At 37.9% G+C, this 21554-nt stretch overlaps 1 protein-coding gene across 4 annotated transcripts; it reads right to left on the bottom strand.

Moving 5' to 3' along the window:
- Positions 1 to 3466: 3466 nt before the first annotated feature.
- On the bottom strand, positions 3467 to 20652 carry LOC139774552 (uncharacterized). 4 transcript variants are annotated; one of them, XM_071709916.1, is made up of 11 exons: positions 20414 to 20652; positions 18308 to 18481; positions 17562 to 17933; positions 17045 to 17397; positions 15978 to 16740; positions 15650 to 15758; positions 14253 to 14381; positions 5326 to 13837; positions 4531 to 4694; positions 4315 to 4369; positions 3467 to 3953 (listed from the first exon to the last, which is right to left on the bottom strand). In XM_071709916.1, the coding sequence occupies exons 2-11, from the start codon at positions 18473 to 18475 to the stop codon at positions 3929 to 3931; spliced, it is 10650 nt and encodes a 3549-aa protein (XP_071566017.1). In that variant the 5' UTR covers positions 18476 to 18481; positions 20414 to 20652; the 3' UTR covers positions 3467 to 3928. The 4 variants fall into 4 exon arrangements, with proteins under 4 accessions (XP_071566017.1, XP_071566019.1, XP_071566020.1 ...); XM_071709918.1 differs by having other exon boundaries at positions 15692 to 15758; XM_071709919.1 differs by lacking the exon at positions 14253 to 14381 and having other exon boundaries at positions 15692 to 15758.
- Positions 20653 to 21554: the final 902 nt, after the last annotated feature.

Here is a 21554-nt window from a genome sequence, read left to right as displayed (position 1 = left end):
TGCATAGCCAACGATTCATAAATTCTTATATATATATATATATATATATATATATATATATATATATATATCTCAGCAACCATCACAGATATAAACATATCATTCAAAAACGACATAAAATATTGTAATTAGCGCTAATGTGATTGCAATATTATTAATAATACATCTCACATTAGGGAGGAAGCTGTGACAGCGTAAACAACGCTGCTTTGGAAGCAGGCCACTCGCTACTTAAAATCTTAAAATAAACCTTTAAAAATCAGTTAGACAAAACATCAAAATATTTATGAATTTTACGATAGACATTGCCGTGCACGCCGCGCGCCGGCATTCCCGGACTCGGCGATCTAGGTCAAGGCCAATTTAGAAAGTAGGTCAATGTACAGCCCGCCGATCAAAAGTAGGTCAAGGCCATGTGTTGCTGGCTTGGCGCGAGAAAAAAAGTCTTCCCTATCGTTTATCGCAAATATCTGGGCAACCACCGAAGATATAGAGATGATTCAAAGAGGACTGTTTAGCTTATACTCTGCGCTTTTGGAATATCTCGATTTTGTTACTAACAATTACGTCCTTCCTTTATTTAACATGATAAAGCGCGCGCGTGCCGTTAAGGTCGGGCGCCAAATGATTTCTGACTTTCAGAAAACGCTTATATCTCGGCAACCGTAAATGATGGAAAGATTATTCAAAAAGCACTTTTTAGATTGTGCTCTACTCTATTAGAATTGCTCACTTTTATTATCGGCAATTATTTATTTCCGTTTATTAAGACGAGAAAGCGCGCAAAATCTTAAGGATTCGGGCGCCAAGCGATTTTCTATTTTCATTAAACGCTTATATCTCGGCAACCGTAAATGATAGAAAGATGATTTAAAAAAGACTTTGTTCTTCGTACTTTGCCCTATTGGTATTACTCAATTGTATTACTCGCATTTATGTACTTTCGTTTATTAAAGCGATAAAGCGCGAGCTGGTCAAAGAAATCGCGCGCCTCGTTGCATTCATCATTTTCATTAAACGTTTATATCTCGGCAATCGTAAAAGACAGAAAGATGATTCAAAAAGCACTTTTTAGATCGTGCTCTACTCTATCAGAATTGCTCACTTTTATTATCGACAATTATTTATTTTGTAATTAGCGCTAATGCATGGATGTATGACATCTATGTGATTGCAATATAGCTGTGACAGCGTAAACGACGCTGCTTTGGAAGCAGGCCACTCGCTACTTAAAATAAACCTTTAAAAATCAGCAAAAACATCAAAATATTTACGATAGACGTTGCCGTGCACGTTGCGCGCCGCGCGCCGGCATTCCCGGACTCGGCGATCTAGGTCAAGGTCAATTTAGAAAGTAGGTCAATGTACAGCCCGCCGCTCAAAAGTAGGTCAAGGCCATGTGTTGCTGGCTTGGCGCGAAAAAAAAAGTCTTCCCTATCGTTTATCGCAAATATCCGAGCAACCACCGAAGATATAGAGATGATTCAAAGAGGACTGTTTAGCTTATACTCTGCGCTATTGGAATATCTCGATTTTGTTACTAACAATTACGTCTTTCCTTTATTTAACATGATAAAGCGCGCGCGTGCCGTGAAGGTCGGGCGCCAAATGATTTCTGACTTTCATAAAACGCTTATATCTCGGCAACCGTAAATGATAGAAAGATGATTCAAAAAGCACTTTTTAGATCGTGCTCCACTCTATTAGAATTGCTCACTTTTATTATTGGCAATTATTTATTTCCGTTTATTAAGACGAGAAAGCGCGCAAAATCTTAAGGATTCGAGCGCCAAGCGATTTTTTATTTTCATAAAACGCTTATATCTCGGCAACCGTAAATGATAGAAAGATGATTAAAAAAAGACTTTGTTCTTCGTACTTTGCCCTGTTGGTATTACTCAATTGTATTACTCGCAATTATGTACTTTCGTTTATTAAAGCGATAAAGCGCGAGCTGGTCAAAGAAATCGCGCGCCTCGCCGCATTCATCATTTTCATTAAACGTTTATATCTCGGCATTCGTAAAAGACAGAAAGATGATTCAAAAAGCACTTTAGATCGTGCTCACTCTATCAGAATTGCTCACTTTTATTATCGGCAATTATTTATTTTGTAATTAGCGCTAATGCATGGATGTATGACATCTATATGATTGCAATATCATCAATAATACATCTCACATTAAGGAGGAAGCTGTGACAGCGTAAACGATGCTGCTTTGGAAGCAGGCCACTCGCTACTTAAAATAAACCTTTAAAAATCAGCAAAAACATCAAAATATTTACGATAGACGTTGCCGTGCACGTTGCGCGCCGCGCGCCGGCATTCCCGGACTCGGCGATCTAGGTCAAGGTCAATTTAGAAAGTAGGTCAATGTACAGCCCGCCGCTCAAAAGTAGGTCAAGGCCATGTGTTGCTGGCTTGGCGCGAGAAAAAAAGTCTTCCCTATCGTTTATCGCAAATATCTGAGCAACCACCGAAGATATAGAGATGATTCAAAAAGGACTGCTTAGTTTATACTCTGCGCTATTGGAATATCTCGATTTTGTTACTAACATATACCTCCTTCCGTTTATTTAACATTATAAAGCGCGCGCGTGCAGTGAAGGTCGGGCGCCAAATGATTTCTGCATGATTTTCATAAAACGCTTATATCTCGGCAACCGTAAATGATAGAAAGATGATTCAAAAAGCACTTTTTAGATCGTGCTCTACTCTATTAGAATTGCTCACTTTTATCATTGGCAATTATTTATTTCCGTTTATTAAGACGAGAAAGCGCGCAAAATCTTAAGGATTCGAGCGCCAAGCGATTTTTTATTTTCATAAAACGCTTATATATCTCGGCAACCGTAAATGATAGAAAGATGATTAAAAAAAGACTTTGTTCTTCGTACTTTGCCCTATTGGTATTACTCAATTGTATTGCTCGCAATTATGTACTTTAGTTTATTAAAGCGATAAAGCGCGAGCTGGCCAAAAGAATCGCGCGCCTCGCCGCATTCATCATTTTCATTAAACGTTTATATCTCGGCAATCATAAAAGACAGAAAGATGATTCAAAAAGCACTTTTTAGATCGTGCTCTACTCTATCAGAATTGCTTTTTTTATCATTGGCAATTATTTATTTCCGTTTATTAAGACGAGAAAGCGCGCAAAATCTTAAGGATTCGGGCACCGAGCGATTTTTTATTTTCATTAAACGCTTATATCTCGGCAACTGTAAATGATAGAAAGATGATTAAAAAAAGACTTTGTACTTCGTACTTTGCCCTATTGGTATACTATATCTATACTATATACTATTGGTATAAGGAGCAATTAAGGAGCAATCGTTCTATGCCGGATTTAGTTGCATAGAGTTATTAGAAATATGTTTTTCAGTAAGAATTAGAAATTTTACGTTTTTTTTTAATATCTTAAAAAACTTTTTAATAGACATGTTTATATTCAATAACACAATGATCGAACTCCAACATCCTGTGGTATATATTTCATTGCATATGCTTCATTATAAATAATTTAGTCACCAAATAAAAAAGGCAAAATATTATCTAATATTTCAGATTTTATCTTAAGTTTCATGCATATCTGCTGTACAACGTTATAATACATACAAGTCTGCTCCTCGTGTTCTCTTCTTTTTCGAAGAGGAGAGAGCGACTTTTCCGGGAAAATACGCTAGTTACATTCTGTACATGTGTATGTGTAATTTCAAAAATATTTGTTTCTGACATTCTTCCATGCTCACAATACTCTCACAAAACTATTCTTTATAACCGTGTCAGCACGTGACTTATGTCTGAAAAATACGACAGGTCGTTCCAATATTAGTTAACTGCATGAATAAGTCTTGGCAGTTGGCACTTGGCAGGAATGTCTCCAGAAGGCAAAAGCGATGGCCGTTTCATTCCCGCTATTCATTCATCACATGTGCACCACCTTTGGCGTGCTAAAATAATATATCACATAATAATTTTTAATATTTTCATTACTCTATTATATAAGATTAAAAGATCCAGAAAACAAAGAATTTACAAAACAATGAAAATATAATCAATGGAATTAAAAATAGAAAGACTAAAAATATCGGAATAATGTGCAAAAAATAAATATCTAGACAATTAATGATTTGTATTTCTAAAATCATAGAACTATCAACAACATGAAATTAAAATTCTATAAAGTGAGAAAATATAACAAGTCTACAAAATTAGAGACCAATTACGATTAAGGTTCTATAAAATTAATGAGCTATATTGTTATAATATTGAACTGTAAAATAGAAAACATATGTTGCAGTTTTAATTTACCTCTTGCCCCACAACCAATTCAAGAGAACGCTCGATTGGCTCTGAACATCTCGAGCTGTGAACATCAATTCATATCGTCAGAATAGCAATTTTGAATGTGTTGAGTCATATTTATTGATTATTCTACTATTAATCAAAATATCGTCAGTACGCAATTTTGAATGTGTTAAATTATATTTATTGATTATATTCTACTACTAATCAAATGATACCTACAGAGCGTATAATTAGCGTTGACGAGTCTTGCGGCTGCTTCGGGCGGTAACGTGTTTAAAACGTCTCTGTGCGCTAATAATGACATTTGTTGCGTATGCCTTAATTCTCGTTCGTCCTTCAATCGTACATCCTTTGCATGGCTGACTGAATGTAACTGCGACAATCTAAAGGGAGAACTAGCTTATATCAAGCTGCAAGCAATTTACAAAGTGCGAAGAGCGAGGCGCATTGTGGGACATTGTGTTGAAAGAACGAAAGTACTTTTCGTTCTTCAACATTGAGCTTTACAGGATATTTAAATGGACAACCTATGAAGAAGCGCTTCAATTTTTATTGGCCGACAAAATAATGAAACTTCCGACTAGACTACGAGTTCGTAATGATCTTAATTAAAGCTCCGTCGTCATTCGCGCCAGTGGACGAGTAATATCAGCGACTAGGACGAAGAAAAGGTTGATTAGTTCGACGAAAAGCTTCGACTTTTGATCATGAAAAAAAAAACCATCTACTCCGTGCAAGCTTCGTTAAATTTTTTCTTCAAATACACTACATACTAAAAATATTCGTATCGCACATTTAACATTTATAAGTGTGACCATATAGAATTCTCAACCTACGACAGCGTTAAATATATATATTTTTTAATATTAGACAAACCAAATTCGGGATTATGTTTAGTGATAAAAAAAAATACATATACATCCAAATTTTTTCGCAATTTAACTATATAAGACTACGTCGATCTAGAGGTAGTAAATCTACAACTTTGTGATTATAAAAACAAGTTCCACTTACTTCAGAGCAAGAGCTTCTTTGTCCTCGATCGGAGTGTCGATAGCTTCTTTCGCGATCTCAACCGGTCCCTCGGACCTTGAAGGCGAAGGTTGTTCCACGACAGGTTCTGTTATCGCATGAGAGGTCGACGATGAGTCTTTCATTGGGCTTGCTTCGGCGCTACCCACTCTCCTGAGTTCTTCATTCACCCGGATCGCGTTCGATAATCGCAATTGTAACGTATCGCGCTCCTCAAGCAGCTGCATCAGTTCGTGAGTCAGCTCCTCGCATCGGACATCTCTTTGATGAAGCATATACAGCGCGAGATCCAACTCGCTGGAAACGGTCTCCCTATTGTCGACCGTTTGAACGGTTTCCGAGCTCTTCGACGGTGCGACTTCGGCAACGGGCACGTCTCTCTTCAAGGCGTGCTGTATCAAGTTGTGTTCCGAAACCTTTTGCACCAGCAATTCCTTCAGCCTGTTCACCTCTGTCTCACTAATCTCCAACGTTTGTCTTAACTCGTCCAATTGTTTCTCCTCTTCCGCGGACAATGCCAAGAGTTCATCTATAAGCCCCTCTTTTTCACCGATCTGCACTTTCAAGTTATAAAGTTCGGTGTCTTTGGTGATGCTCAGCTCGGCCAGTCTTCTCTCCTTCTCCGCCAGATCGTCGATCGTGTGCATTAATTCGTTTTCTTTTTGTTGCAACTTACGGCCCCGATCATTCGCAGTCATCCGTAATTGTTCGAATTGCGCTTTCAGATTCTCGATATCGTTGTCCTTCAATCGAAGCTCCACCAGTAACTTCTGATTCTCCTCCGATAATTTTTGCTTTATCTCATCGATCTCCGATTCTTTCCATTGCAGTTCCCTGTTCAGAAATTCTTCAGCATCGATACGGATTTGCTCTTTTTCCGAAGTCAGCCTCTCGATCGCGTTTCTGCTCTCTTTAGAGAGCCTCTCGTGATCTTTAAGAAGCAGAATCTGCTCTTGCAGCTCCGCGATAGTCGACTTTAACGTCTGTACTTCTTGCTCCTTGCCGTACAATTCTCCCATCAATCTCTGCACGGTCTCACGCAGCTCGAAGTCGTCCGATTGCGGCTCCATACTGGCCTGCAGACACAATTGCGAGTCCTTCTCGGCTATAACGTACTTCAATTCGTTAATCTCTTGTTGCCGCGCGTGCAATTCGTTCTGCAATCTAACGATCTCCTCCTGATCGTGCACAGATCTTCGGTCTCTGGAGAGCAAACTAGCTTCCTCCTTAGAAACGTGCTCCTGATTTTGCTCGTTGACGCGTTGCGTCAAAAGATTTACCTGCTGCTGTTTCTCCGTCAAGCTTTCTGTAGTTGCCTGCAAGGAAGCCTCCAGCGTAGCTTTCTCATTATACAGAAAATTGATTCTATCTTGCATCTGCTGGATGATCGTGGGATAAGTGTTCTCGCTCAAAACGTATTTCAGGTGCTCCAATTCTTGCTGCTTAGCCTCCATCTGCGCCCTCAGTTCGTTTATAGTGCTTTGCAGCTCCGCGTCGTCGTCACGGCTCATTCTGGAGATCGAAAAATCGTCGATTACCTGGGAATTCTGCTCGTTACGCAATCTCTCCAGTTCGGCTCGTTTGTCATTCAGTTCCCGATTCGTGATCTCCAATAAAGAATCCTTATCGTTCATCATGGCCTTGATTTTTTCCAAATCGTTCTCCTTAGCGCATAATTGCGTGCTCGCGTAATGCAATTGTTCGGTTTTTTCTCGCAAATCATGTTTCAAAGCGTTAATTTGCTCCTTGTTACTTTCCAGTTGGGCCTGATACATTTCCGTCTCCTGATCGTATTGCAATAAGATCGATTCTCTGTCCGACTTTAGAGCTTGAACTTCTTGCTCCAAGCCGTGAATACGTGAGTTGCATTCTTGCAGGTCAACCTCCGTAGTTGCTTCCGTGGCGTTCAGTCGATTCTGCAGACGTTGGATATCCGCTAAGCATCTTTCCACCTCTGCCGCGAGATTTGTCTTCTCTTCCTCGTATTGTATCAATTCCTGTTGTTTTTCTCGCAATTTTTCGTTCATTAAATTCATATCGCTTTGAGTGGTTCCTATTATTGAATTTCGCTCTGTTAAATCCTCCTTCAAATATTCAATTTGTTGCTGTTGCGTCTCCAATTTAGTCGCGCAATCTCGCAGCTTCAAGGTGTATTCATCGACCGTCGATTGCAATACGGTCAGCTTCTCCGTTAAATCACGTAATTCCTTATCCTTTCCTTCGATCTCAATCGCGTGCTTCTGGACCAATTCTTGGGTAGCCTCACTAACGATGGTATTTACGGTCTCCACACTCCTTTGCTGTGTCAGCTCGTGCTCCTTATCGCTGAACGCTTGCTTCAAAGTTCCTAGATCTTGTTTCCTCTCGTCTAGCTCTTTAGTCAAGTTTTGTATTTCCAATTGTAACGCCGCTTCAGCTTGCTGTCTTTCCACGTATTGAGCTTGAAGCTCTTGCTTCAAATCAGCGACTTCTTGGACTCTAGCGTTAAGCAGTTCCGTAGCTTCCATCAAAGATATATTGACGGCCGAACGCTTTTCCTCCGAGCTGATCAGAGCGTTGTCTTCTAGAACTTTTTTTTCTTCCAAAGCTCTCTGTAGCTGGTCTATCTCCGTTTCTAATCTTCCTACCTTCTCCGCAAATTCAATCTTGAGGAAATCGCTGTTCTGCCGCATTGCTGTCACTTGATCATTCGCGTCTATTAGACTTTGCTCATATTGTCTCCTGAGAACATCATATTCTTCCTTACTTTTATTTAAAGTGCTTTGAAGCTGCGCATTTTGGTTGTTCAAAGAGTCTAATTTCTCCATAAGCTCATCAGAGTTATTGTTATATTTTGGTTCATTTATCGCAGCTTTTCGTTCTTCTAAAATGTGCTGCAGTTGCTCGTTTTCAACTGCAAGCGCTTCTAACTCGTCCTTCAAATCGTCTATTTCCTCTTTGTATATTTTCGATATCAGTTCGAAGTCATCACTGGGTTCCACTGATCTTTTCTGGGGCTGACTATGTTCGATAGATTTATCGATTTCATAAGATGCCGGATCACTTTGATCTTCACGCTGCGAAGAGGTAATATCTTCTATACCAGTCGCATTTTCCTGTAACCGCCATTCTAAAGATTGTACCTTGTTACCTAGTTCCTTATTCTGAATGCGCAATACCTCAACTTCCATGTCCTGTCTCTCTTTCATTTCCATATATCTCTCGTTAGCCGATACTACCACGTCAAGTCGTTTCAGTAAAGCCTCCTTCTCAGCAATGATATTTTTCTTTTCCTCCTTAATTTCATTAAGAGCTTTTTCCAAATTGGCGATTTGCGCCTTCAGCTCCTCCTCGATTGCCGTATCCAAGTCAAAAAAGCTGTTAGTCTGCTTCTGCGTCTTCAATTGTTGCTGCAAGCCCTCTATCTGCACTTTGTACTCTTTCAATTTCTTGACCAATTTACCACTCTTCACTTGCGCCGCTTTGTTCTCCTCGGCGATCCTAGCGTTCTGCGTTTCTAAATCTTTGATCCTATTTTGCAAATCTTCTACTTTCGTACGTAATTGCATTTCAGCGCTCAATGTCATCGTGCTGAGATGTTGACTGCTGACAGCCGATTGGACGTTCTCCGCATTCCAACCCCAAGGTTCTTCATCGATATTAAGGTTTTCAGAACTATTGTCCCAACCGGAACCGATGTCCAATTGAATCTCTTGCCGTGGTTCCTTTTCGATAGAAGTTTGTGCCGATTGTTCATGTTGCCTAATTGGTTCGTCGACAGCCGTAGGAACTTGTTCTAATTCTTGTCCAACGATCAATTTTTCCACAGAAGTAGGCTCCTTCGAGCTGTCTCCGTGCGTCTTCGATTCCTGGATATTCTGTTTCGAATCGTCCAAAGCTTGCGTAAGATTTGCGATGAGTATTTGAGCTTGATCTCTATCCCGCAAAACGTTCTCTAATTCAATCTGTAGATTACGCTGAGGACTCGCGAGGGATTCCCTCAATTCGTCCAAGGATCGCATCAAGTCGTTCACTTGCAATTGTAGCAAGTCTCTTTCTGCAGTGGTTGCAGAGATACGTTGTTCCCATTCTTGTATTAAATCATTGTCACTAGCATTCCTCGCTTCTCTTTCCAGATTATTAATCTGAAGTTTGTACGATTCGATTTGCTGATCTCGTGCCGTTGTTAATGCTTCTACAGTCTCTCTCATGGAAGTCAGCTCTGTTCTTATCGCAGCGATTTCTGTGTCCTTAAGTGAGATTTCTGTTCGCAGACTGGCTTCTATATCCGCATGTTGCTGCAATTGCGAACTCATTTGTTGATTTACGGTATTGAATTCGGTAATCAGTAAATCTATCTGCGTGCTTTTGTCGGTCACAAGTTGCTGTAATCTTTGTGACTCTACGTCAGCTGTAGGATATTGTTCCTGTAACATTTTCAAATCATTCATCTGACGAATTACATTATCTAATTCCGCATTCAATGAATCCACCTGTGCGTTCTTTTCAGAAAGAAGATTCTCCGTCTGTTTCAATTTACTTTGCGAATCTTCAAATTGATCCTGTAACTCTTGGACACGCAATTTCTCTTCTTCTATGTTATTGAGTAAAAGATGTATCGCTCGAGAATCGAGCAATTGTGAAGCATCATCCTGCCTCTGCTGTTGCTGATCTTCGGTAATAGGAGTTTCGACTTCTTCAGGAATTTCAACTTTGCATTCCGCGTTCTTATTTTTGTACTCGTTCAACTCAGCCTCTAATTCCGACACTCTCCGATCGCTCACAGCTTTTTCTGTTTTCAAAGAATGTATCTCCTGTTGCAATGTACTCGTTTGGTCCATAAGTGACTGATTGAAGCGCTCCTGAGCAGTTTGCATCATCATATCGTTGTACCTCTGAGACTCATCGTGAAGTAAAACGATATTGCCGTACGAATTGGCCAATTCATTGTTCAGATTTTCAATTTCCGCCTGGCGTTCTTGTAAACGCGCTTCTAACGCTTGCACCAAATTCTGACATTGTTCGGAATGATCGCAATGCTGCGTGATCTGCGTGTCATCTTCTCTCAGTTCACTCTGCTCCGGAATCTGTGCAGTTACCGCCATAGACGCCATAGTAGCAATCTCTTTCTGCAACTGTTCAATTAATACACGACGCTCTTCTGATTTCTTCTCAGCGTTTTCCAATTTCTCGTCGATCTGCGCTTGTTTGGACAACAAGAGGCCATTCTCCGCCTTCAGGTTCTTTATTGTGGCAAGCTGTTCCACATATTCAGTTTCCATTACTTGCATCCGCACGCTCAATTCTCGCGCCTGCTCCTTCACCTCGTCCAGAATTATCTGTTTCTGTTCGTCCTCCTTGCTCGTAGTTTGTTTGTAGAACTCATACTCCTTGGCAATGTTCTCCTTCGCTGTTTTCTCCGTCATCATCTCGAGAGAGATGCGTTCTATCTCCGCACGCTCCTTTTCGATCTCCTCGTCCATCTCCGCAACGTGCTCCATTAACACCGTAATTTTTTCTTTCAAACTGATCGATTCCTTTTCAAATTTCTCTGAATTTGCAAGAATCTCGGCAGTGTTATTCTTTGCCTGCAGCAACTTCTCTTCCAAATCATGGATCTTGTTGTCCTTTTCCCGCATGGAAATCTCTACCTCTTGTATCTGCTTGTTTTTAACTTCCTTCTCATCTTTCTCCGTCGTCCATTTCTCCTCCAATTCAGCGACACGCGCTTCAAGTTCTTGACACGCTATCTTCTTTTTGTTAAACGTCGCCACAATCTTCTTCATCTTTTCCGACTGCGTCTGCAGCTTAGTCTCTGATTCTGAAAGTTTCTGTTCCAAGTCTGCGACTTTGCTCTCCAAGATGGTCTTCGTCTCTTCTGTGACGTTTTTACCGAGCAACTCCTTCTGTTCTAACTCAGCTTTCATAGCTTCGTTTTCCTGCGTTTTTTCGACTAATTCCTCGATAACGTCTTCTAATCTTCGATTCAGCATCGCTATATCCTCCATATGCTTAGTTTTAAGCCGTTCTACTTGCTTGTATTCGTTTGTCAACTCCGAGTGCACTTTCTCAGCGTATGTAGTTTGATGTTCCAAAATCGCTTGCAGTTCCCACATTTGGTCTTCAGCTTTAGCCTTATCGCTTTTAACTTTTTCAATTTGTGCGTCCAAATCCTCCTTAGCTGTAAGCAAACCATCGATCTCCTGTTCTTTCTTAATTAATTCATTTTTAACGTTCTCGTCACGCTTCGACATATCCTCAATTTTTTGCAATAATTCATTGTTTTCTTTTAAGGCTTCTTCATATTTATTCTGCAATTCAATGTAACTTGTTTCTTTATCTCGCAAATCCTCTACCATTTCCTTAAATTCTGCTATAGGCTTAGATCGCTCTAACGCTTCAGTAATTTTGCTAATATTATCTTGTAAAGCATAAACTTCCTCTTCTTTCTCCTTTATTGTATCATTGAGTCTCTCAATCTCTCCTAATGATGACGATAAAGCAGCCTCGTTTTCCTTAAGCTTAATCGAATAATTATTCAATTCATCCTGCAAACTATCTATAGTAATCATTCCATTTTGCAACTGCGCATATTTGGTGTGCAATTCTTGATCTTTCTTTTCAATCTCGGCTTTCAAATCCGCAATTTCTTGTTCTTTCGCCGTTACATTCGTCATTTCATCTTGTAATCTCGTTTCAAGGGAGCCTATAGTACCTTGAAGATGCTCTTGTAAAGTACCAGTCGCCGCATCTTTCTCTTTTATCACTTCTAGCAGTTCTTTGTTGCCATTCTCCAATGTCTTAAAAGCTTCTTCTATCGACGCTTTTGCTTGCTCCAGCGCTTGCATCTTTTCCTGCATGTCATCATATTTGAATTTCCATTCTTCTGCGGTAACAAACATGTCTTGTAATTCACGTTTCAGACTCTCCAGTTTTGCGCCCGATGCTTCATACTCTAGTAACTGTTTAGTTTTTTTCTGCAATTCTGCCTCCATACTCTCCAGTTTCATGTTCACCTCCTCTATCTGATTTTTGTACTCCGCAATTAATACCTTACTGTTCTCCAATTCCTTTTCTAAGGATGCTATAATTACAGTTTGCGATTCCTGACAAGCAACCTCCTCCGCCTTTCGCCTCTCTGAAATTTCATCGGACGATTTCTGTAAGAGAATGCTAATTTGCTCGTGCAACTCCTGTCTCTCGTGAGCAACGTTCTCCTTCTCTTGATTCAATTTCTCTAACTTATCAATGAGCTCCAACCTTTCTTTGAAAGAATCATCGCAGGTCATGTGTTCCAGCTTTAGATCCAGCTCTTCTTTCTCTCTAGTAATTTTAATTAGGTCTTCTCTTTGGCTATTGATACGCTCTTCGAGCTGTGCGATTGTCATTGTCATCTGCGCATTTTCTTTCTCCAATGTCGCGAGTTTAGATTTTGCATCATCAGTCTCGCATGATGTTACGTTAACCGAATGTTCAATCGAAGTTTTCCGCAATTGTGCCAACTCTTTTTCAAGAATATGTTGCCTCTCTATTAAGGCATTAATTTGATCAGCAGATTCTATCATTTGAATTGACATTTGAGAAGTACGAGACGACTCGACTTGAAGACGTTCCTCCAATTTCGTACGATTTATAACCAACTCAGTATTTTCCGCAGTTAACACTTCTATACGATCTTGTAATCTGTTGTTTTCCTCCACGAGATCTTCTATCTGCGATTTAAATTGAGAAATCTCTCCCGTCAAATTATCATTTCCTTGGGTGAGCGTCTCAATCTGTAATCGCAAGCTACTATCATCTTTAAGTGTCCCTAAACTATGATCAAGCTTAGAGACGTCCAATTGAGCGCTGCTTTCTATTTGGTTCAATCGCTCTTCCAGTTTCGTTAGTTTGATAACAAGTTCGCTATTTTCTTGAGTAAGCAGTTCGATTTTTGTCGGGCTATCATTGTGCTCCGGGATACGCTCGAAGGATTCCGTAGAACCCGTGTCGGACGATCCCTTCTCTTCGATTCTACTCAACTTCATGGTTAAATCGCTGTTCTCCTGCGTCAATTGCTCAATCTTCTTTATCAATTCGCTACGATCTGTATCATTTATAGTTTCGAAAGATTCTGTGGAACCAGCGTGTGAGCCATCCTTCTCCTCCAATTTCGATAACTTGAGCGTTAATTCATTGTTTTTCTGCTCTAAATCCTCCATTTTTTTCAACAAATCGTTTCTATCATTCATTTGAATGGCTTCAAAAGATTCCGTCGAACCAGTATCCGAAGCACCCTTCTCCTCCATTTTGTTTAACTTGCTGTATAATTCTGAATTTTCCTGCGTTAAAGCATCGAGTTTTTTTAGAAGCTCCTGATGTTCGATCTCGAGTTTATTCTGATTCTGTTCTTTGTGTGCCGTTTCCAATTGCTCCTCTAGCTCAACAACCTTCATCTCTGCGGTCACTCTAAGATTCTCTGATTCCGCGTTTTCAGCTTCTAAAGCTAAAATCTCCTGCTTCACCGTGTGCAGTTCTGAAAGAGGATAAGCAAGTTTTACAAATTTATTCTATCAAATTATAAACGTGCTGATTTTTAATATTCAATAACATCACAATATATGTACATAAAAAATTAGAAGTACAGTTATTAACACTGTAATTACACGCAGTAATTAAGAAAAGCAGAAATAGCTCGTGATTTATAGTTCTATTAGAATGTATAACACAATTTCATATTAAAAAAATTATTTAAACTTTAAACCATCAACACACAAACACATCAGGTTCTTTCCAGTTAACAACACAAGTCGACACAAGTGTCACTCTATCTTTGTTGTTCACTAGATGTTGAAAAAGGACAGAATGTGTGTGACGCTTGTGTCGACTTCAGTCGCTAAATAAAAAGCACCCATCTTATTCTGCATAGGCTATTCAATGTAACAAATTACCTTGCGTTAAATCTAACTTTTGGTTCTCTAAGATGGCGATTGCATCAATATGCATCTGTATCTCTTTTGTCTGAGATGAAACCTTACTTTCCAGGTCAGCAACACGTTCCTGCCAATCTCCTGCTGAGGCTGTGCAGATCGTATAATTTGCCAATAATGTACGTGCAATTTCATTTTCATTCATAGTAAGCTTAGAACAAGCAGTTATTAAATGCTGCTAGTTACAGCAAAGTTTCTGACAAAATCCCTTTTTATGCAATTGATAATCATATATGTTTGTTCCAAAAGATCATAAACCATCGGCAGATTCTTATTTTTAAAGCAATACATAATATAACTCGTTCTTCAATAATTAGCCATATTATTCATAGGAATATCAAATATTGAATAAAATAATTATATAAATAGATTAAAAACTTAATATTTTTTACACATATGTATATGACAATACCTATTAAATAGTCATATATATCAACATCTTCCTTATATTTTCTTATCATCCCTTATATTTTTAGTCGAAAACATAATCTACCGATAGCATGCATTACTTTTGGAACGTTTTTTAATATTTAGAATAAAATATTTTTTTCTCTCTGTATCTCCATTCGAAGCGTCAGAAAAGCGCGAGAAATTATATATTTCATTCGATTTCAAAATATATATTCAACTGTTAGCATCATACACACCAATCAAGTCGTGTATACTGATCAAAAATTAATCATATGTACAAAGTACTTTCAATCATCGTCCATTTTAATAAAAGCGTATAATAATAGCAATAGCAAATAAGAGTGTTGCAAAAAATTCAAAATATTGTTATTGCAATTCATGCAATTAATCATTTATTCCGTGTAAAATGAGAAAACGTATGTGGATAAAGTACTAAGAATATAAATCTATTTCTATGAATAAGTGCGCAGCAAACTTTGACAAGTAAAGTAGGTACCATGTTATGTTCGATTATCAAGAAATATTTCAGATATCATTGATTAGTATTCCTCGTAAATGTTTTCGATAACTGAAGCATACAAAACAAGTGAAGAGATTCCATCACCAGAAAACATTGAGAAATATTGTTTTCCATTTTCTTTTAAGTACTCGTAAACAAAAATCACGCAATTGATATTTTATTGACTGTATTCTACATTTGTAAAATTGATATCAATTATTACTGCAGTCTATTTATATTAATACAGTATTTAGATCTTTGTTTTATTATAAAAAATATATACACATAATTACAATGATTAGGACGAATACTTCTGATTCATAGAGGAAACAGGGCTGGAAAACAGGCTGTCTCGATAAAAAATATTAACACAGATCGCATTAAAAATCCGATAATATAACTAGGACAACGGAAACGTCGGCGATAAAACGTTTGTCCTGGTTCCTACCTTTAAGCTCGTCAAAGTCTACCAGACTCAGCTGAAGGTTACCTTTCTCCTCCTCCAATAATGCCACTTGATTGCCCAATCTAACGAGTTCTGCATTCGTATCGGATACCTAATAGAACATACACATTACTTTAATTTCATAGACACGAAAAATAGATATCCTAATTGATTGATATTTGATGCCCGTAAGTAACATTGATTAATTACGTATGCAATTAAATATCCAGCAAAGTTATTCCGCAGAAATTAAAGTAGAAGATGAGAATTTATATATTTTGAATATTAAAGTCTAAAAGAGATTTTAAACAGTATTTTAAAAAGTTCTCACCATTTTGAAGTTTTCCAGTTGCTTCTGTAAATTTTTTACTTTACTTCTGTGTTGGACTTTTAATTTAATCATACTTTTATTTACATCTTCCAATTCCTTCGTCAATTTTATTACCATATCTTCTTTAGGTACCGCTTGCTCAGCTGACAATCTCGCTGCAATATCGTTTTTCTCCGCTTCGAGTTCATGCACCTGCTTCTCGAGATCGGTAATCTTGGCGGAATGCTCTTCGTTCTTGGATGACAATTCAGCTACTTGCTTCTGCAGCTCAGTCTTCGACTCTTCTTCTAGCAATTTATTTGATTGTTTAAGTTCCTCTATCAAATTTTCGAGTTCTGCTATTCTATTGTCTTTTTCGACGATTGCATCATTACTATGAACTGATTTACTGTCAATAACCTTATTCTGCAATTCGGCAATATTTTTTTGTAATTCATATTTCTCATCTAGAAGCTGTCGATTATTTTGCTCCAACTTCTCTATTCTAAATTGTAAATCTTCGACTGCAGGAGTTGTCACTATACCGGCACCAGACTCTAATTGAAATATTCTCTCTTTGGCTTCTGCCAATTTTGTTTCGTACTCTTCCAACTGTTGAAGAAGATTGTCGTTCTTCAACTTCAATGATGATTCGACGAGAACAAAATTTTCCTGCATTGATTTCATCGCGTCTTTAGTTTCTGCTAAAGTGTCCATAGTGGAACGCGAGAAATCCGCACTTGCTGATTCAGCCATTTTCTGTTCTTTGAGTTGCTCTTCAAATCTAAAAAGAATAAATAATTAGGAAAATTTGAAATCTTATTGAAATGTTATTCCATATAAGAAACAAATATTATACGATGTTATATGTACGAATCAACATTTAAAATACTTTTAGTAGTCACATTATCATAAATTATATTAACTGATAAAAATTAAATAATATTCTCTTTGCAATTTTAAATATGAAAATATTTTGTCATTCATTATTCGAATATCAAGGTCTGTTTTTTATTAGTTTGAGATAAGTGTTGCTTAGTTTCATAACACAATAAAAATATATAATACATTACCAAAAAATATATTACCTATTGAATGTGTGCTCCAATTCTGATATCCTGTTATCTCGTTCCTGTAGCTGTTCCAATAGACTAGCATTTTTATTTTTCAGAGACATTTCGATCAAGATAAAATTTTCTTGCATCGTTCGCATTTCGTCTTTCGTATCTTCGAGGGTGTCCAACGTCGTTTTACCCTTCTTCGAGAGGTCTGCGGACATAAGAGTAACCGCTTTCGTTTTGGATTCAATAACAGAATCCTTCTCGTTTAAATTTTCTCGAAGATCCAGGATAGTAGCCTCCAGCTCAACAATTTTGCTATTTAATTCCATAATCTTTTTTTCCTTTTCTTGAATGTTTTGAATTTGAATTGGCGCCATCACCTTAAATTAGAAAATCAGAACATAAATTTTATCGCGCTATCGCAAAATTTTGAGAATAAATTACCTATGTAATCAATATTATTCTTTTCATTACATTCATTAAAGATAATACAGAAAGTTATTTAAAGAAAATTATGTTATAATAGAACTGATGTAGAACTCACATCCGAAGTGACGACAAGAGGCCTAATTGGTGTGATAGCTAGTTGATCCTTGTGTTCTGCTGCTGCTAAATCTGTTTCGTCCAATTGTTGCCTGATAGCTTCCACTTTTTCCTCCACTGCTCGTTTCGTTTCTGTCAATTCTTTGCTACGTTGCTCGAACACTTTCCTATTTTCCGCCAATTTTCGTTGAAGTAAAGAAGACTTTGCTTTTGGGGTTTTTGCTTGACTAATGTCATCAATTGCATCATCTGTTACATCCTGTGCCGCAGATTCAGTCTTATGCATTGTGTCTTTAGATGACGAAGCTCCTTCTTTACTACGACGTGATAACTTGGCTCTGGATTTGATCTTTGACAATCTTCGTGCATATTCCTAGATAACATAAACAAATTAGTATAATACATTATTTTTGCAATAATACAAAACAATATAAATTTTAATATCGAACTTTTCTCTTTCCTAGTAACTATTAAACAAGGTACTATTATACCATTTGATATTATTCAACTATTAATTTTTAAATCAAATTTCTAGTAAATTTCCTTAAATGTAATCACTTATTTACATTCTTAAGATTTCCTAAAATTTCAATTTTAAACAATTAAACAATTTTTATTCACTAATAATTCAAAAATGTGTAAATATTAAATGAGAAACAGTCTCTTAGTTGACATTGCATGAGCGTATATTTCAAAAGATGAGGCTTGTAAAAGATTTTAATTGCTTTAGGTAATAATTTGTATTACCTGAACCTCCTCCTCTTTTCTCTTTAAACTTTGTTGATTCCTCATCATAATTTCCTTGAGGGATTCTAATTGATTTTTATTCTGCTCGCAGGTCTCCTTCGTGTGTACCACAGCCTCAGGAGGGCCGCCTTCCATCGCGCCTGATGATTCCTCAGACGCGCTCCACATTATGCACTGTACAAATAGAAGCAACACAAACCACTGCATTATCTGTCTTCAAGCCCGAATTGTGGATACAATCTGACAAGGAACGGTAAAATCAAAGTGAAAGTTTTTCTAATATGGCAAAATAGAGTATCGCCCACTGCTCCTATTTTTCAGATCTAATTGGATAGGGTGTCTAGACTGGGGTAAACTAATTGCATTAAGTCTCGACGCAGATCAGACTTTTCACATTCCTCATTTCTATACGATATTCGGTGCGGGCAACACCAGACATCATGTGTCTTTTCTGTATTCCTTATTCCAAGAGTGTCAACAATAATAATAGTATTGCAGAAGAAATGTAAGTGTTATATATATATATATTAATAATAATATTAATATTTATGAAACATTTTACTAACATCATATAACTTTGCTGATTGATTAATTATATACAGCACGTCGAATTTCAGAATCATCTCCTTTTATCTCTTTTATTATCAATTATATCAATTTCATAATTTTATTACTTGAAAGTATTTAACTTTTACTAATTAAAGTTTTAAAGATTATTAGTTTTCCAGTTTCTTATCTTTATTAGCCGCTCAATGTCGACCGCGAGAAAATATGCAGAAAATATTTGCTCGTCATGCCTATTATAATACATAAAATTGCAAATAGATAAAAACTCAAAGACTAACAGATACAACTCATAAATAAATGATATTAAAAATCAAATCTCTTTTTAAAGAACTAAAATTTGTATTACAACACGTATCCATATCCTTCATTTTAAAAATGTCGCTTATTCATTCTTGGATAGTATCATACAGTTAGAGTTCAGAATTTAAATTTGTTTGATTATTTATATAATTTATTCTTTCTTATTTAAAAAATAAAATAGGACAGCATACCATTAATATTAAATTAAAGAAGATTGTTCTTATACTTTTTCTATTATCGGTATTAATCAAATTGCCCGTAACATATACAAGTAATCGATTGTTAAGTCTTCACAACAAATTTGTACTTTTATTTAAAGAATATTATATACAAAACTTAGGGAATATCTTGCTTCACATGCAAAAAATACATATATTTTTCAAAGAATAACATCTGTATTTAATGAAATGCATTTATTAAAATTATTGCATGTTTATAATCACAAAGTGTGCAAAAATAATACAAAAACTGCCTTTACTAATTCATGCAACTACAGTAAGTATATTTGTACACCTCGTACACCTCCATAAATTGTATACTTTGTGTTGTTATTTGAAACTGTTTACTTTGTATTGTTACTTTCAATAGTAGCTATACACATTAATAATCTCTATATTTAAAAAAGACAGAAGGAAGACAGATACAAACACAAAAAGGAGTTAAGTGGCCAGGATGTTTTGATAAACCAGTCTCTTCAAATTTCCTGAAGTAAAGCCAATCCGATCTCTATGGGGCACGTATCGAGGACAAAGAGAAAAGATATCACAAAACAGCAGTTTAACGCAAACATATTTATAAAGATGTACACATCAATTTCGTCAATTTCTTTAGCGCAGTCCTGGGGAACAAAACTAAATCTTCAGATTGTCATCGCAAGTCGCAGAACAGAGATTTACAATTAGCGGAGCTGTTGACATTGGCCAAAATAAACCCAAGTACTTGATCGCAGATTTCGAGACGAAATCGCGACACGCGTGGGCGCTCAGCGGCTCGGGATCTCCTCGCGGATCGGAAATACATACGTGTAGCGTAAAACCGTTCGGTTATACGGAACGGACGTAGGTATCGAGCTTCGTCGAACACGTAGCCAAGTGACGTAATCCACGCGGGGGAGACGCACGTGGGGGAGTCGCGCGAGCGCGCGCGTTCCTCGCGACGGGGAGACCACCGGATCGGCGGACGTGCTCGCGAACACGTGCGTCGGGTCACACGGGGGCCCTTCCCCAGCCCTTTACGTACCTTCTGTTTGGCGTCGCGCGAACTGTCAGGACGGTAACGCGTCGCCGCTCATAATTAGGGTCGCTCCGTCGCCGATCGCACCGGTCCCACGGCGCTGCGAATGACGGCACGTCAAACTACGCGCATACCACGGCGAGGAACGGTCCGCGGATATCCGATACACCGAGTGCCGAAATTCTACGTGGCGAACCCGCGACGAGACCGAGCCGACATCATCGTCGTCGTGCCATGTTCCCGGATTCCCACGGCCGGAAGCGACAGCGCCGCGCGCGCCGCGAAAGTGCCGCCATCTTTCCGCGGGGAACGGAATCGCAAAGTGATTCGACGGTGGATAAAATAGGGACTGTTTAGCCTCTGACGATAAGGACGATAGTTTCGGCGGCGAGTCGGAATCTCCCGATTAATTATTTCAACGTTCTCGAAATTTGCTGATTTCGCTTTTAATGTTTTTATCTCATCACTCGAGCGATATTCTCAGCTTTCTCGAGAATGTCGTATCTCCGGACGCTAAATAATGCGTAAGAATCCGCAGAGCCGATACATAAAGATATAGGGCCCAGTTTCACAAGTGTCGGTTAACTTTTAACCTTAGATTAACTCACCCTTCGTCTCTTTCTAAGGGGGACGTTAGAAGGAGACGAAGAGTGAGTTGATCTAAGGTTAAAAGTTAACCGACACTTGTGAAACTGGGCCTAGGAGGACCTTGTATTCTAATTGCTCCGTTATCTTTTCCTAAATGTACGGATTTTTCAGTCATGACCAAGTTCCTCGCCAGTTTTATTTCTTTTTTTTTTTTTTTTGCAGATATTTCCATCATTGGTAATCAGACATCTTTTAAACATACATGTATTTAAAAGACATCTTTTAGACACGCATCTGTCATCTTTTCATAGTTCTAAAAGTTAGAAAAAGATAGAAAGTAAGTTAACCGAGATTAAAGTTAATCTACATTGGTAGAAATGGGCATTAGAAAGGAAAATTAACGGGGATGATTTTTTACTTGAGCCGCGAAGCCAGCAACTCGAACATTTGCGAATTAAATAGATTTTATAGTATACATTTTATTTGTAAAAATATAATATACGAGAGGCGCGAAAATAATTGTCGAGAATAACGCGAGACGTAATAAATTTCAAGAGGT

This window comes from Temnothorax nylanderi, unplaced genomic scaffold, assembly GCF_030848795.1.
Source record: "Temnothorax nylanderi isolate EJ_2023f unplaced genomic scaffold, tnyl_v1.0 TNYL_tig0083_pilon, whole genome shotgun sequence".
Lineage (NCBI taxonomy): Eukaryota > Metazoa > Arthropoda > Insecta > Hymenoptera > Formicidae > Temnothorax > Temnothorax nylanderi.
This window is presented reverse-complemented; position numbering and strand designations above follow the sequence as displayed.